Source organism: Sinohyriopsis cumingii, unplaced genomic scaffold (genome assembly GCF_028554795.1).
Source record: "Sinohyriopsis cumingii isolate HCF-2022 unplaced genomic scaffold, ASM2855479v2 utg002226l, whole genome shotgun sequence".
NCBI classification, from domain to species: domain Eukaryota; kingdom Metazoa; phylum Mollusca; class Bivalvia; order Unionida; family Unionidae; genus Sinohyriopsis; species Sinohyriopsis cumingii.
The window spans coordinates 73,663-88,948 of record NW_028316162.1 but is presented as its reverse complement, the minus strand read 5'-3'; the positions used below and the strand labels follow the sequence as shown (position 1 = coordinate 88,948).

At 36.3% G+C, this 15,286-nt stretch overlaps 1 protein-coding gene across 1 annotated transcript in view; it reads right to left on the bottom strand.

Moving 5' to 3' along the window:
- The window catches only part of LOC149770911 (E3 ubiquitin-protein ligase rnf213-alpha-like), a 512,819-nt gene that overhangs the window by 433,984 nt on the left and 63,549 nt on the right, over positions 1-15,286 (bottom strand). The window contains exons 10-11 of the mRNA XM_089948996.1: positions 10,829-11,015; positions 5,403-5,640 (exon numbers count right to left, since the gene is read on the bottom strand). Coding sequence (XP_089805122.1) covers positions 5,403-5,640; positions 10,829-11,015 — 425 coding nt within the window. The remainder of the gene's footprint in view (positions 1-5,402; positions 5,641-10,828; positions 11,016-15,286) is intronic.

Below are 15,286 nucleotides of genomic sequence, written 5' to 3'. Positions count from 1 at the left end.
ATAAGCTGACCCCCCACAAACTGAATTGGTAAAACTGTTATAAAGTGCATGACCCGCGTATAAGCCAATCCATAATTTCTGGACTACCACTACATCACAAAATGCACAAAGTGAGTTCTGAATATGTTTATTTAGGCAAATCACATTATTAAATAAAATGAAATTGCCCTGAATTGCACCTGGTCTCTTGTTCCATACCTTCTCCAACCATTCAATTGTTCCACTTTCGTCCATCCATCCCTTCTGCTGTGCACGAACGATGACACCAGCAGGAAATTTCATGCTTTTCGGCAGCGTCTTCCTTTTAAAAATTATGACAGGAGGCAGCTTTGATCCATCAGCTAAACAGGCCAATACAACCATGAAATGTGTTTATTCATGGCCGGTCGTTTTTATCAGAATAGTTTTCTCACCAACAGCACTGACTGTTTTATTGCTTGGTAAGTCAAAGGTCATAGGCGTCTCATCCATATTTCCATACTGTGATAGTTCAAATGAGCACTCCTTTCTGCGTTTAATGATGAACTGCTGAAATGATTCAGTTTTTTCTTCCAAGTCTTTTGGTAGCTTTTGTGCTATCTTCATTCGCTGCCTGAGGCAGAAACCATTCCGGTTCATAAAACGAGAACACCAGCTGGCTGATGCAACAAATTTTGAATCTGCCAACTTATATTTATTATTTTTTGCCATCTGCATAGCATGTAGACAAATTGCCGTTCGTGTGACAATGTATCCATTCTGTCGACGTTCACTTACAAAATCACTGAGTTCTTTCTCCAATTCAGGGAAAGAGGCAATCCCAGTCCGACGAGCCTTCTTGGATTTTGGCATTTCTTCTAATGCTGCTTTGCTTTTCCGCCATTCCCATACTTGATTCTCGTTCACAAAAAATTTGCATGCTGCAGCACAGTTGTTATTTGCTTCTGCATATTCAATAACTTTAAGTTTGAATGCTGCATCATAAGCAGAACGCTTTCTTTTACTTCCAACACTATTCATTTTATCTGATTGAATTGAATATAAACTTCTAGAGAGATTAAACTGAAATAATTTCTTATAGTGGTAGTATACTATTTATATACCTTATCCTGTAATTTTTTCCATGTGTGGTTGGTTATCAGTTTGTATCTGATAATTATTTATCATTGTTGTTTATTTGTGGGTTTTTTTTTAACTACCGGTAGTGTGATTCAATTGATCAAAATATGATTGGTTTCAGCGTGGACATTATTCAAGTATTGTGACAGTTTATAACTTTGAGCAGAAACCATGTCCACTACCGTATCTCATTAAACAATGCATCTGAGAGTCGGCATGTATTAGTAAAGTCATTGGCATTGTGCAATAAAACGAACCTATTATCCCCGAGGCATTTACCACAGATTAAGCATAAGGTAGCTATTGTACAACACTTTACCGCTAACAAACCACTTTGCTTTACAAACAACTAAACAACAGTAGTATATAAACTGTGGCTGCCGATTATTTCTAAAACACCTGTCAAAGAAATCCCACAAATTATATTGTTTTACAATTATTCATGCTGACTCGTATATTGCCCTGTTATTTACCCTTCCTAAGTGTGCACGCAACAAACCCCTATGGAGCCTCTCACTATTGCTCCTTTAAGACTATCGTACATGTATTTCTACTCTCAATCAAAATGTTTGTCGTATATACCTTCAGTATCGTAATTCTTTTATTTTTTACGTAGATTCTTTTCATATTTACACTGAAATAAGCTAGCGTGCATTTGTACAATACCATAGAGTTTAATGATTATTGATTAGTGAGGGTTAAATACTTGACTGGAGATTACTAATATGGCGGTTCTTTTGGAAAATACACGTACCACCATGGCTCAAATAACACGTATGGCTGCATTTTCTGGTGGATGGACATCTGTCAAATAGACGTCAAGTACGTTAAAACATGTTTTTCATTCATTATCCTACCACTTAAGTTAGAAAAAAAAATATTTGTTTCACTTCACGACAGCACAAATCTTATGAGCCATGTGGCATCATTAGGCATGTGATCTCATCTTCGGCGATCGACAGAAACAATAAATACTGGAAATCGAGGGAAAAAAGCGTTAAAAATTTTAGACTTGGACCTTGGCCCAAAGATAAGCCGACCCCCCCTTCCTCCAGGCCTTACATTTTTCCTAAATTTTTCGGCTTATACGCGAGTATATACGATAGGCTATTCACCTTCTATTTAAATTCCAAAAGAAATAAGTCCAAAACACATAATTTTACTAAAGTCACAAAATAACACTTTGCTCAAGTTATTTTATACAATGGAATTAGTTATATAACTTTTGCATTCTTACCATAGCCACATCTGATTTCAAGGTTGGTTAAGCCATAGCATATCAAGACAGAAGTGTAATATTTCATACTTTGCACCTTCGACAAACACTAAAGAGTGACAAAGGTCATGAACACTGACCTCCTTTTATACTATTGTTACTGACCAATCAGAATTTAGCACTTGCAATCAGTGGGCAAGAAAGAATTACTACCAATCAAAATCAAGCATCAAACATTCTATGCTGAGGGTGATGTAATCGTATAAACATGAAGATCCAAGAAAACGAAACACACTAAAGAATTAATTCTGCATATTTCCACATGAATGATTACAAATAAAATGCTAACTATACAAGGCATCATATACTTAAAATGAAAGTAGACAAGTTGCGTGATCAAAATGTCGGATCAGTTAAAAATACATCACTTACAGCATCTGTCGACAACATGTACTGGTAATACACAACATGTGCTCCACATGAATGAACATTCAAATCACGTCTGCTGAAATAAGTCTACATATCTGTGAATTAAAACTGGGACATTTTATGGGTAACAATTATATATAACTAATGGGGTCATTTGTAGTTGCATGAAATAGCTTGCTTTATGTACAAAATACATGTTACATTGGTCCAGTGAATGAGAAATGCCATGCTGTACATAGCTAAAGATGATGCTGTGACCAAAGCCAGATGTACCAGCATAACGATATGTGCATCTGGATCATTAGAATTAGGCGAGATGGTTGACCATAGCTGCTGCACCATTTTTTAAAATCAAATTAAAACAACAGATTGATTGCCTGCCTCACCTCTGAAACAAAATTCTCTTTTTCTTGAGTAAACAGCATCTTTTGAAAAGTCCAGATGTCCCTGGACTCATTTTGTGTGTATGTATGTGTGTGCACACATGTGTGAATGTATAAAAATTCTTGTTATGTATTTACTCCATCTTGATGTACATGTAAAACATTTTTTAAATTTTTCACATCAGAAATTTTGCTGACTTCCTGACTTCCTTGCTTAATGGTTTAATATAATAATTAATAAAAAGTGGTGTACATCTTTCCAAGGTTTAATTCTATGTTTACACACTAACCAGAAAACAATGTTACCATTTCAATTTGAAATTCAATGCTATATGATCTTGCTTACTTTAAGTAATAGGGTTTGGAAATTTAAACTACATGCTATAAAGAAAAACTGCTAAACTATACATCTGGATATTCATAATAGACAATCCTTAATTTCCAAGCCATTTAATATAAAATTGAAAAACTCAGAGAAATAATTGAATGAACAGTGCAAAAGTTTCACAAAAAATTTAAATCTGATCACTTAACATTCAGGCACTTAATGGATAAATACCCTATATCTTTCTTTTGATTAATGATCAATGCTGAGTTCTAATTGGTTATGTCATAGTAATGATGTTGATTAAGACATAGGGATGGGGAGCAGTGTGCACTGAAACAAATACATTTGTATTAATCTATCTTACTGTACTTAATTACTTTTTATTAAATCCATTCTGGAGACCCATTTGATTTAAAATAATGAACCAGGGCCTGTTCATCTGCCTTGACAATAAATGTATCAAACCTGATATCCTCAGTCGATGCAGTGCCACAGTCATGTTGTATGCTTTACATCTATTGTACCCTAACTCTCCCTCTCATAAATTTCATATAAAACTATCAAATTTTAGGTTCAATCATCATTATAAGGAATACTTTTATAAAATTATAAATAACATAAAAGTAAGCTATTCACCTGAACAATGCATACACAAAACAGTTTTGGTGGCTTATGTATGAGCAATTTAATTCTTCTCAACAAACAGTATCAACATTTGGCTACTACTAATATACAAAGTGTGCGAACTACATTTTTTTTGAAGAAAAAGATCAAGAAATAAATTTAACAAATTTTGCTGACTAGAATTTTACTGGAAGTCAGTGCTAAACATAAGCATAAGTGAAATTTTTTAAATCAAATGAAAACAAGTGTCAGAGGTAATAAACTGAACTTAACTGAAATAAAATCATTTAAACAATGTTGCAAAGCAAAAATAAAGTTTTATCATTATCCATACTGTGTGCAAATACACAATTTAGGACTGAATGGGAAAGAGGGGACCTTACAGCCAGTATATCTATAATCCATGAATTTTATTTGCCACAATGGCAGAGAATACCAGTCACTATTTAATGGCTGCTTTCCTTTATTGAAAGTGATCCTGTATAAATACATATTTAGGAATAGAAAATGACATAGTTTATATATACAAGTTTTAACTTTATCTGATTATGGGTAAAAAATCTGTTTACAATATCTATCCCTTTAACAGTGCATTGGCTTCATTTGTAAGAAATAAGAAAAACAAATGTGCTTAATGCCAAGATATATTCGTTCCAAAAAATTTGGTCAAATTCTGTTCAGCAGTTTATTTTTATTTAATGGTGATCCTATTTTATGGCAGATTGGCATAATTTCTCCAACCTCAAAAGCTCTACAAGCCAAGAAGTTCTGTCTGCTAAATTGATTGAAATTGGTCAAGTGGCACATTTTATCACAGTAAGTTCGAAGCAAGATCATGCCATAAACATACCTGAGCTAAAAAGAAACAAACTGCTGATGCTGATGATGTCAGTATATAGCTATCGTTTGCTTTTCCATAACAATTGTTGACAGTCATGACAACACTGTTGGAAATGTGACTGCTCTATCTGACTTTCCACTTGTATTAGCTTCATGGAAAGTATGATAGATGGCCAAGTGCAATGTGAGATGAAATGATTGCTGGATTGAAATATGGACTCAATAACACATTATTCCCCTTTTGAAAAGGCTTTTTAAAAGGTAGTGAATAAGTCAGGTTGGTTTTGCTGACTAGTTCTGTAACAACAACAAAAAAACTATGACTTACCTCCTGTGCTATGTCTAGGTGAAAGTGGATAGACAGCATAACAGAAACACAAATATGAATTCAATGACCCCCTCCCCTTTCCCAAAGACATCTGATGTTTCAGATAAGGTTCACTGACCAGTTCTAAAACAAACAAGACTTACAAGCATTACTTACCTCATGTGCAATGTCCAAGTGAAATATGCGTGGTGTTGTGACACCAGGTGGCAGTATATGGGTCAGAAGAATCTGAGTCACCTGGGAAACATTTATCTCTTTGTCCTGGAGAGGTATGTTCACAAGATCTGTCATATTGTAGCTAGGATTCTCTTGTGTCAGCTCTTCATTCCTTCTCCTAACATACAATGACTTTCCAACCCCTGCTCGCCAGGACTTTACAACACGAACACTGGAGCTGACAAAAGAAGACTTTCCTGACAATCTCACAAAACATTCATTTTCCTATTAAAGCATCATTAACTGACAGGATCGAGATAAAAAATTAAGAGAAATGTGTGAAAAAGTAATATATGTAAAGAGAGCAAAATATTTTTGAAGTACTTTATACAACTGTTACAAACACTGAAGCTCCTGAAAAGAAAGAACTGAACGTCATCTATGATTATATAGCTCACCTTTACAACGTTTCAGTAGTCTCCAGAAGCTGCTGTAAACAATAAACATTAATTATCATACAGAAAATAAATTCAGACTAAAGTGATCTTGACAAGAAAATGTAAGCCACTTTTCTATATGAAGCTCTGCTTTTGCAATTTTATATCTTTAAATCTGAACTGTTGAAGAACTTAACTTTTAATCAGCACTATCTTGTCCATCCATCCATCCGTCTGTCCATCCATCCATCCATCCAACCATACATACATACATACCTACATACCACTCTCCCTCATTAGAACATGGCAGTCAAGATCCATAAATGCAACAGCATTATGTACCAAACCACATTATACTGAGTAACAAGTTATATAAAGGAATAATGAAATATTGAGACTAGCATAATATATGGAACCATGGTATAGGAGGCACTAACAAAATTTGTTAAATAATGTTGTTTTTTTTTTAAAAATGAGAATAAAGACTAAGTTCACCTTGTTTTCTTTCAACCCTTATTGTTAAACTTTGGTATGATTTTGGTCATGGGATCCATAGTGGCAACATGTTGTTGTTGCTGTAGGGTTTAACGCCATTTTTCAGCACACGATAGGCTATACATGGCGGCCAGTATTAATGGTGGAGGAAGAACCCAGGAAAACCCCGGAGAGAACCACCAACCATGGAGAAGCTACTGGCAAGCTTTCCCACATACCCACATTGGCTGAATCCGAGACTCGAACCCATGCAGACAGAGGTGAGATGGCTGTGATCCTTAACGGACAGCGCTTTAGACCACTCGGCCACTCGGGGCCCCAGTGGCAACATGCACATTATATCTGGAATTACTTTATAATGAGCTATGTTATAATGGGGTCAGATCTACTCTTATAGGGCATAAAAGATCATAAATTATTTTGGAAAATGCATTCAATTCTTTGATATCATAGTAGAGATGATATAACAAGCTGATAAAAAAATTAAGATAATAATTTTATAAAAAAACAACAATTTTCTTAAACTCTGTTTAAAAATCAAGCTTATGCATGGGTGAGAGTTACATGATGCAAATAACACTGAGACCAATTATCAGAAGTGTTATTTATGGATTCGTAACTACTCTGATTAGCCATTACAGCTGAAGCATCACATGAAATGCATGCATTCAAATGGTCATTGTCAAGCATTTTGGATTTTAATGAATTTTATTACATGAAGATGGACAAAACATGAGTTTACATATTCCAATCAATAATATAATTGTATTTTATATTGGTTTTGTCTTTATTTTTCTTACTGTCTGTCTGTCTATCTATATATTCATAGCTAGCTAGATAAGTATCCATTGATCTATCCACTGCACATCCATCTATCCAGTATGGCTTGTTTATTTTTCAAAGTGCAATGCTGACTCGATGACGATAAGTCCCCCATTCCAACAGATCTGACATGCAAAATACATCCTCATTTGGAAGAGAGTAAAAAAGAAAAATCGGCTTTTGTTGCCCTAAATAACGGGGGTTGGGGTGGAAACTTACAGTCAAGTTGACTTATAATCGAGTATATATAGTAGTTAACCTAACACAACATATAATTTATAATCATTAATAGGAAAATTTTACTGCTGAATACATATATTTATTCCTATTGCCACCTTTAGTGATCACAAAAGGCATTCTGAGAAGGCTAGGGTATATATAGCACAGAAAAATCTATGTGGTCTTGAGTTAACCACAAATACTGAAGCCATATTAGCATTAACAGAGGTGAATCCAGTTATGATATTATCAACTTTAAACACAAAATGTCAACAATGTCACTTGAACATAACATATAGGTCACAGAGACCTCTTTTTGCAATAAGTGTGTAGTATTAAGATGCATCCTCTCAGCAAGTTTCACCATTCTATGAAGGACGTATACAGCTTGCTTGCAACTCATGAGGTTATTGGGAAAATCCAAACCTTAACCAAGGGGAGAAAAAATTAAACATTTTTTCACAATGATCTTTTTTTGTAACACTGGTCAATTATATCAGATGGATCAGATTAACCCGTTACCTCATGCAAGCATCCTTGGACGCCTCTACTCCATTCGCATGGAAGTGCCTTTTGAAGCCAGCTGTAAACATCAGCCATTTTTAGTGGGTTTTCATAGAGCCACTTACGGGGAAAACCCCCTATTAGATACTACATTTATTTCTGCGAATGACAATTACGTTAGATCACGTGGTCACTGTTTATGCTCTGGTCGATATCTGCTATTAAAGTAACTGGGTCATAATCTCCACTCTCCAAAATGGAGGTCGTGGATTTCATTCAGTACTTACGAAGTTTTCACGATTAGAATCACAACTATGAAAGATTCATTAACTTAGGTAAAGACTCTGATATTAACGTAGGCAGCAATTACATTTTATAAATTATCAAATTCAGATGACTTAGCGCTGTAGACACAGACGAAAAACTTGTAAATTTCGAGTATGAAAAATGGCAGCTACAGTTGGTCAGGCGGCCACACTGACTTGATGGTGAATGAGTTCTCTCAAGATTTTAAAGCACATAAAAATTTCTTCCGTGAAAAATAATTACACATCTATAACAATCGGACTTTACTCATAAATTTTTCTACACATAATAAATGTGTAGCAAAATTGTAAAATGGTTACAATTGCTGTTAAACGTAACATACTCTGCATTGCTTAACAGTTAACAGGCAGGCCTATGCGTATGGAGTCGAATAGGTAACAGATGTTCTATTTATAGCACGCTGCACTTTGTAACTATGCTCTATGAGGTAAAGGGTTAAGAGAACATGTGTTTCAAGACTCCTCAAAACCAAAATTAAACTGCCAAATAAACACTTTAACAAGGTAAAATTTCAATGTGACCAGGTCCAGTTTACTGATTTTTTTCTTTGTTGGACAATAAATAAAATGTTGCTGAATAAGCTTAATTCATAGACAACTAGGTCTATTTTACATTGTTTCTTTGCTGAACATCAACATAGATGTCACTGACGAAATCTGATTGCTTGTTATGTTTAACCAACTGTTTCAACTTTCTATTAGCAACAAAGCAAAACACAAAGAGGATACAAACGCTTAACCCAATAACTGAACTTTAGCTTTTAACTTAAAAATATTACCTATAAAATATGGAATCCAATTAAGAAAAGCCAAGTTAATGTAGACATTATCCAATAACTATTCCATCACAGACAACCTGGTTAATGCTTCCCACCAGTGATCCAGCATAAAATTTCCAAACTAAATTGGGAATTATTCAAAAGATGTTTCCAAATATTCTGGAAGTTTGTCCCAGGAATATATATATATATTTAATTTGCATTGTTTCTTAGGGTTTTTTTTAAAGTTTTAACTTCATTACATGCTATTGATAATGTAACATTGTATATTGGACTTGACCTTTTCCAAAAATCAAGTTCATTTTCTACCTGACCTGAATTACTGATTTTGGTTTCGTAAACATCATGTTTATCTCAATCTGAGTCAAGAAATTTGGAAATTCCCCATGAATTGCCAGGTCTACATGTTGTGTTTATTTTAATTTTAGTAATAAACTTCTAATTATAACTAATTAAAACAAAGATTTTATTTTGCAAACATTATGAACCTTCCAGAAGGAAACTTTCCATTAGGTTATAGTTTTTGGTAGAAAATGCGAACTGTGACCTGAGGTCAGGTAGAGGACTATACAATGTTGTTTTTATAGAAATCAATTATTCGTGCTAGAAGATCTTGAGGCAGAATGAATTGTATTATTGTTGTGTTCAGCAGTTCATTTGGTCTGGAAATTTATTTATTCAAATTACTGAATTCAAGTCATTCTTCTCTGGAAATCCTCAAAATTAACATTTTTGGAAATAGAGACTTGACTTTATGCTGAAATTTCAAATAAAGATATATTCTTGGATTTTATTATTGTGATCCAACAAAAGACTGTTGGCATATCACCACAACATTGGCCACCACATGCACATCAACACTTTCAGCATTGGATTTAATTTGGATTTCCAATAAAGTTTATTCTGAACTTTAATCATTAAGATTTGTATGTGTAATTCTAGGATTATTTGGGATTTAATTTGCAACACCAAAAGTACCAGTTTTTTAATATCTTCACTTTATATTCTAAGGAAATAAAAATTATTTGTTGAATTTTACAATGTTTCTTGCTTCTCACTCTTTTCTATTATCTATTTTAAGACCACAGAGTCATAATAATAATTAATTAAATCTGTATATCCTATTTGTATTCATGAATCCCTATTAATATCTATTTGGTACCAACTGCATATTGCATGTGTATTGACTCTATGTGGATTCCTATGCATGGGTCAGTGTCTATGGGGAAAGAGAATGGAAAGAAGTGAATATTGTTGTGAATTAATTCTGTCTAGATTTGAAAGCATATAGAAAAAATTCTGTGTCGAATAATAATTATACAGCCATGAAGATCAGAAATAATTCTTAAACCTTTCTATAGATAACAAATATGTATAAAATAGACAGAATTGTTAAAATTTAGGTCCAACTTAACATTAGCTAAAACTGCTCTAAATTTTTTACAGGCCTTTCATATGGAATCGTTTAGGTAACAATTTATCTATTTATTGCACATTACACTGTGGTTTTGTCATATGTATGAAATGAATCATCATAGTATTTTGAAATCACTTTCTCAGTAAACAGGGTCACATGGTTTACACTAGCTAATCAAGAATTAGGTCATGTTAGCTTCTTACTAGAACTAATGTCCTTGTTGGATCATGGGATGTTTACTTGCACTTATAGTATGACTTAACCTTGGAACGTTATGAATATATCTATGCATTATATAAGAATGACTCATCTTTAAAGTACTATGATCATCGCAGAAAATAAGTATTAAAACTTTTATTAACAACCCTTACAAAACTATTGTTCTGAAAATAATACACATATTATAAATATAAATAATAATACATACTAGTCAAAGTCCACAGATGCAGCTGAATTTCTTTCTTTTACTTGAAATTTTCTCCTGACATAGTCAGCAATGTGATGAATATCTGGAATTGGCAGTGGGGGTCGTCTAAACTTGTCTAGAGCTGTGATAATCCGAGATTTGTACTCATTCTCAGCACTGCAGACCACAACCAGCCTATACTGAATACCTAAAATAAATTCAAAATTGATGGTAAAAATGAAAAGAAAAAATATGTTCCAATCAAAATCCACATCCCTAAAACAATCTAAAACACTGACTCTTCAGTGTCTCTCACCAACTGTATTTGCTATTCTGTTTTTGCTATTCCTGATGGACATCAAATATTATGAATACAATGCATTGTCATTCTAAACAAATTTATGTTGATAACTGCACAACAGATGAAGGAATAGCATATAAACTATTAGAACCTGCATCTAGCAATCAAGTCCAAGCATTAATAGAAATATAAATATTGTAATGGGCATTGTTAGCTGAAAAAAAGTAACCACAACAAACAAATCCAAAGAATATCATCCATGTTACTGACAAACTGACAAATGGCTGGGTAAAACAAAATAGAAAACTTAACAGTCAGTCTATTTAAACTTCACTTCAAGTCTCAAGCTGCATGGCAAATCACATTATGGTTCAGTGAAACCTGAATGATTACTAATGTCCTTCAATAAACAGAATGAGAAACAAACGTTACTTTTTTACTGTTGTTGTTGTACAGTTGTGGGCTGAATGCCGTTTTTTAGCACATGATAGACTATGCATGGCATCCAGTATATCTAGTGGAGGAAGAACTTGGGGCTGAACCACTTACCCAAAGGAAGCTACTGGTAAGCTCTGACACATACCCACATTAGCCAAACCCAAGACTCTGACCCAAATGGACTGAGGTGAGATGTCAGTGATCTTTAAGTCGAACACCTTAGACCACTTGGCCACCTAGTTTTTAGCTGTTACCTGATAGCTGAGTGTGATACAGTCCTATATAGTTCTCACTGGGAGAAGTTAATTGATAAGATAAATCTATGAATTCAGCAAGATAGTACAATGAAAATTATTATAAAATGTAGTTTTTTTCAGGAGGGTAATACTACTTTTAATTATGCAACACTCACATGCCACTAATTCGTAGCTGAAAATTCATTGTCATTTCGATGCAAATACATCATCCCACAGAGTGAAGAAAAGCTAGTACAGCCTTTCTGCACACCCCTCTGTATGTTGCATGGTCATTTGCAGAAGGTAGATATTACCTGTCATCTTTTTCACAGCTGATTATTACACAAGACAGAAGAGTGTGTTTGTGTGTGTGTGTGATTTGGATTTTTAACGTAGCTTTAAAAATTTTTCAGTCAAATTGCTACGATGTCTACAATGTGGTAGTTTATAGTGATGTCTAGCACTGGGGCATCATGCTGCAGACATGTAGCATGATGTCCCACCCAGTCACATTATTCTGACACCAGGCTGACCAGTCCTAACACTAACCTCTTAATGCTGAGCACAAAGCGAGGCAGCTGTTAGTACCATTTTTGTAAGTCTTTGGTATGACTCGGCCTGGGATCGAACCCACGACCTCCCACATCTGAGGCAGATGCTCTAACCACTAGGCCACCGGAGAGGTAAGACAGGAGAACAGGGTGGGAGGAAGGCATTTGACGTTAGCGGTAGGTAAGTAATGCATAATTAAAATTAGTTTTACTCCCCCTCAAAAACTAAATTTAATAGCAGCAATTACTGCATTTGTCAGTTAGGTGGGCAGGCTGATGTTCTTGTCAAACTGATCAAAAACAAAGAAATCGAATCATACTGACCATAGACAGAGAGGTCCATCTATAGAAGGTTGATTTATCTCTGAGCCACAAGTTGTGCCATAACAATCAGCCCCAAAGAATCTGAACTAATTCCAAGCCCTGATAGAATTAAGCGTGTTGAAGATGGCATCTCAATAGCCCTTGATAGTGGATGCTGAACATCTTTTGGTCTTAAAAAAGGAACAAAAGGAAATCAGCAATGTAAGTTACTGAGAGGCAGATAGGATCAATGTGTTTCTTACTGCACCAATCACAGAAGATTCTTCATCTGGCATCATAGATCTTGGATGTAGAAGCTCTCCTGGCCTGAATGATGCAACTGGCAACTTGGCCCAAAAACTTGTTCAGGTGGAGATATCACTTGAGATGAGCCAGGCATATATGTGGGGAATGTGTGAGCTGTTTTGGAGGAGGGATACCCAGTTATGCAACAGGAGATCCCTCCTATGAGGTAGAGACCTGGCTCAATCAATCAACAGGTCTTAGACTAGGAGATCATTCAACCATGATTGCTGGGGCCACAGTGGGGCGATGAGGATGATCTGAAAAGTGGAAGTTAAGACTTTTTGCAGAACTTGTGGTAGCAGTCAGAATGGTGGGAAGGCTGAATGCATCTACTGCCCATGCTCTCTGGTCTGGGAAAGGATAAATGCAAAAGTGCAGTTTGTTTTTGCGCCTAGTCGCAAACAGGTCCACTAGGTGTCTTCCCCAGAGAGTGTAGAAGGACTATGCTGTAAAGAACCATTCTGTGAGGACGGCTCTGCCTGTTCTGGACAGACTGTCCACTAATACGTTCATCTTATGTTGAATATGGCAAACTCAGAGACAACCTCTGAGGTTCCCCAAATGAAGAGGTTCCAGACATCCATGCAAAGAGAATGGGCATGTGTGCCTCATTGACACTGTACATCTGCTGTGATGAATGTGTTGCCTGAGGAGACCATGACACATCAGCCCCTTCTTCTGTCAACGCACCCTTGCAATGCTAGAAGTACTGCTTTCATTCCTAGGTTGTTGATGTGGAGGTACAATTTAGCCTGGGTCCAAGAACCATGGAGAATTATGCCATCCAGCTCTTAACGAGCACCCCAACCAGAATCGGATGCATTGGTGAACAGATAGGAGTGGGGATTGGGTGCGTGCATGGGACTCCACCAGGAATCTGTCTCAATTCATCCATCAAAGCAATGGTGATGAAAGTCTGGTCCTAGAGGGATCAGAGTTTATAAAAGCTATCTGTGTGGTTTCCACCTTGTGATAAGGAGGAACTGCAGAGGATGCATATGGAACCAAATTAGCGATGGCATTCCAGGTTCCAAGTAGCGAAAATAAAGGTGAGCAAAATAAAGGTGAGCAGATAACATGGTTTTTGCTTGCAGTGTCTCTTGGAGAGCCAGATTCAATGCACCCAATCCAGAGGAACCTGGACCAAGTTTTGATACATGAGGAAGTTCATCCTCACATAAACTAATTTCTGTGATAAAACAAGTTCTGACTTCTTGAGGTTGGGTAAGAGACCCAACTGAGTTAAGGTGGACCAAGAGCAGAAAAGATCATGAAGGGACTGAACTTGGACACTGTGAATCAGCCCATCATCGAAATACTGGAGAATCAATGTTCTCAATATTCATTATAGTCAGCTAAAAACAAAGATATTTGCAGTGTGGAGGAAATATCAAGATGTGCAAAGGGACATCCTTGAGGTCGATGGAGACAGCCCAATCAAATGGACAAAGAACATTCCAGATTAAGGAGGTTGTCTCCTTGAAGGTTTCCTCCAAAAGAACTGGTTGAGCAGGGACAGATTAATTATGATTCTAAATTTCTCGCTTTTCTTGGTGACCAGGAAAATTCGGGAGTAAAAGGAGGGAGACTGGTCATTCAAGACCATTTTAGCTGCCCCTTTCTGCAAATGGGTGTGCACCTCTATGTTCAATTTCACCCGATTGGACTGGGGAAAGAAATGGGGGTCCTTGATAGTGGGGGTTGTTCTCAAAACTGGAGCTGATAACCCTCATTTACAATGGAGAGGACCAAGCCCTTGAGAAGAAGTCTAGGTGAGCACCTACTGGAATGTTCGGGAAGGGTATGCATGGTAGGAGAGGGGTTAATTTGCTAGGGCTGTCCAACCCTCTTTCCTTCACTGGGAAAGGAAGTAGGGTTAGAGAGCTTCCTCTCTGGCAATCTGGGTGCCATTGACCTGATGAGCGAGGAGCTGGTCTAGCAAAAGTTTGAGGATTAGACTGGCATTGCACTTGCTTGAAACTTTTGCAGATGGCTATTTGCCTGACCTTGTTTCTTGATTGATTGGCCAAGAGTGGAAGTGAAAGATCAATGTTGATGATCCAGCCAGTCTTGAGAACCCACAGTAGAAATTATGCCCCCAAATGGGGTCTTGGCTTCAAGAGGAGCAGCCCTTAGAAGGTCTTTTCTGTGGATAAGCAAGATCTTCGATGAGTCCACTGCAGCGTCATGGTGGATATTCCACTGATAATGCCATGGCAACAGAGAGCACATGCCAAGATGTTTTGGCCACAGCTTTCAGCATGCATTGTAATGCGGCTGGATTCAAGGAGGCCTCTCTCAGCATACTAAAGGAAGTAGCTGAGATAGCTTTGCATGCGAAGCT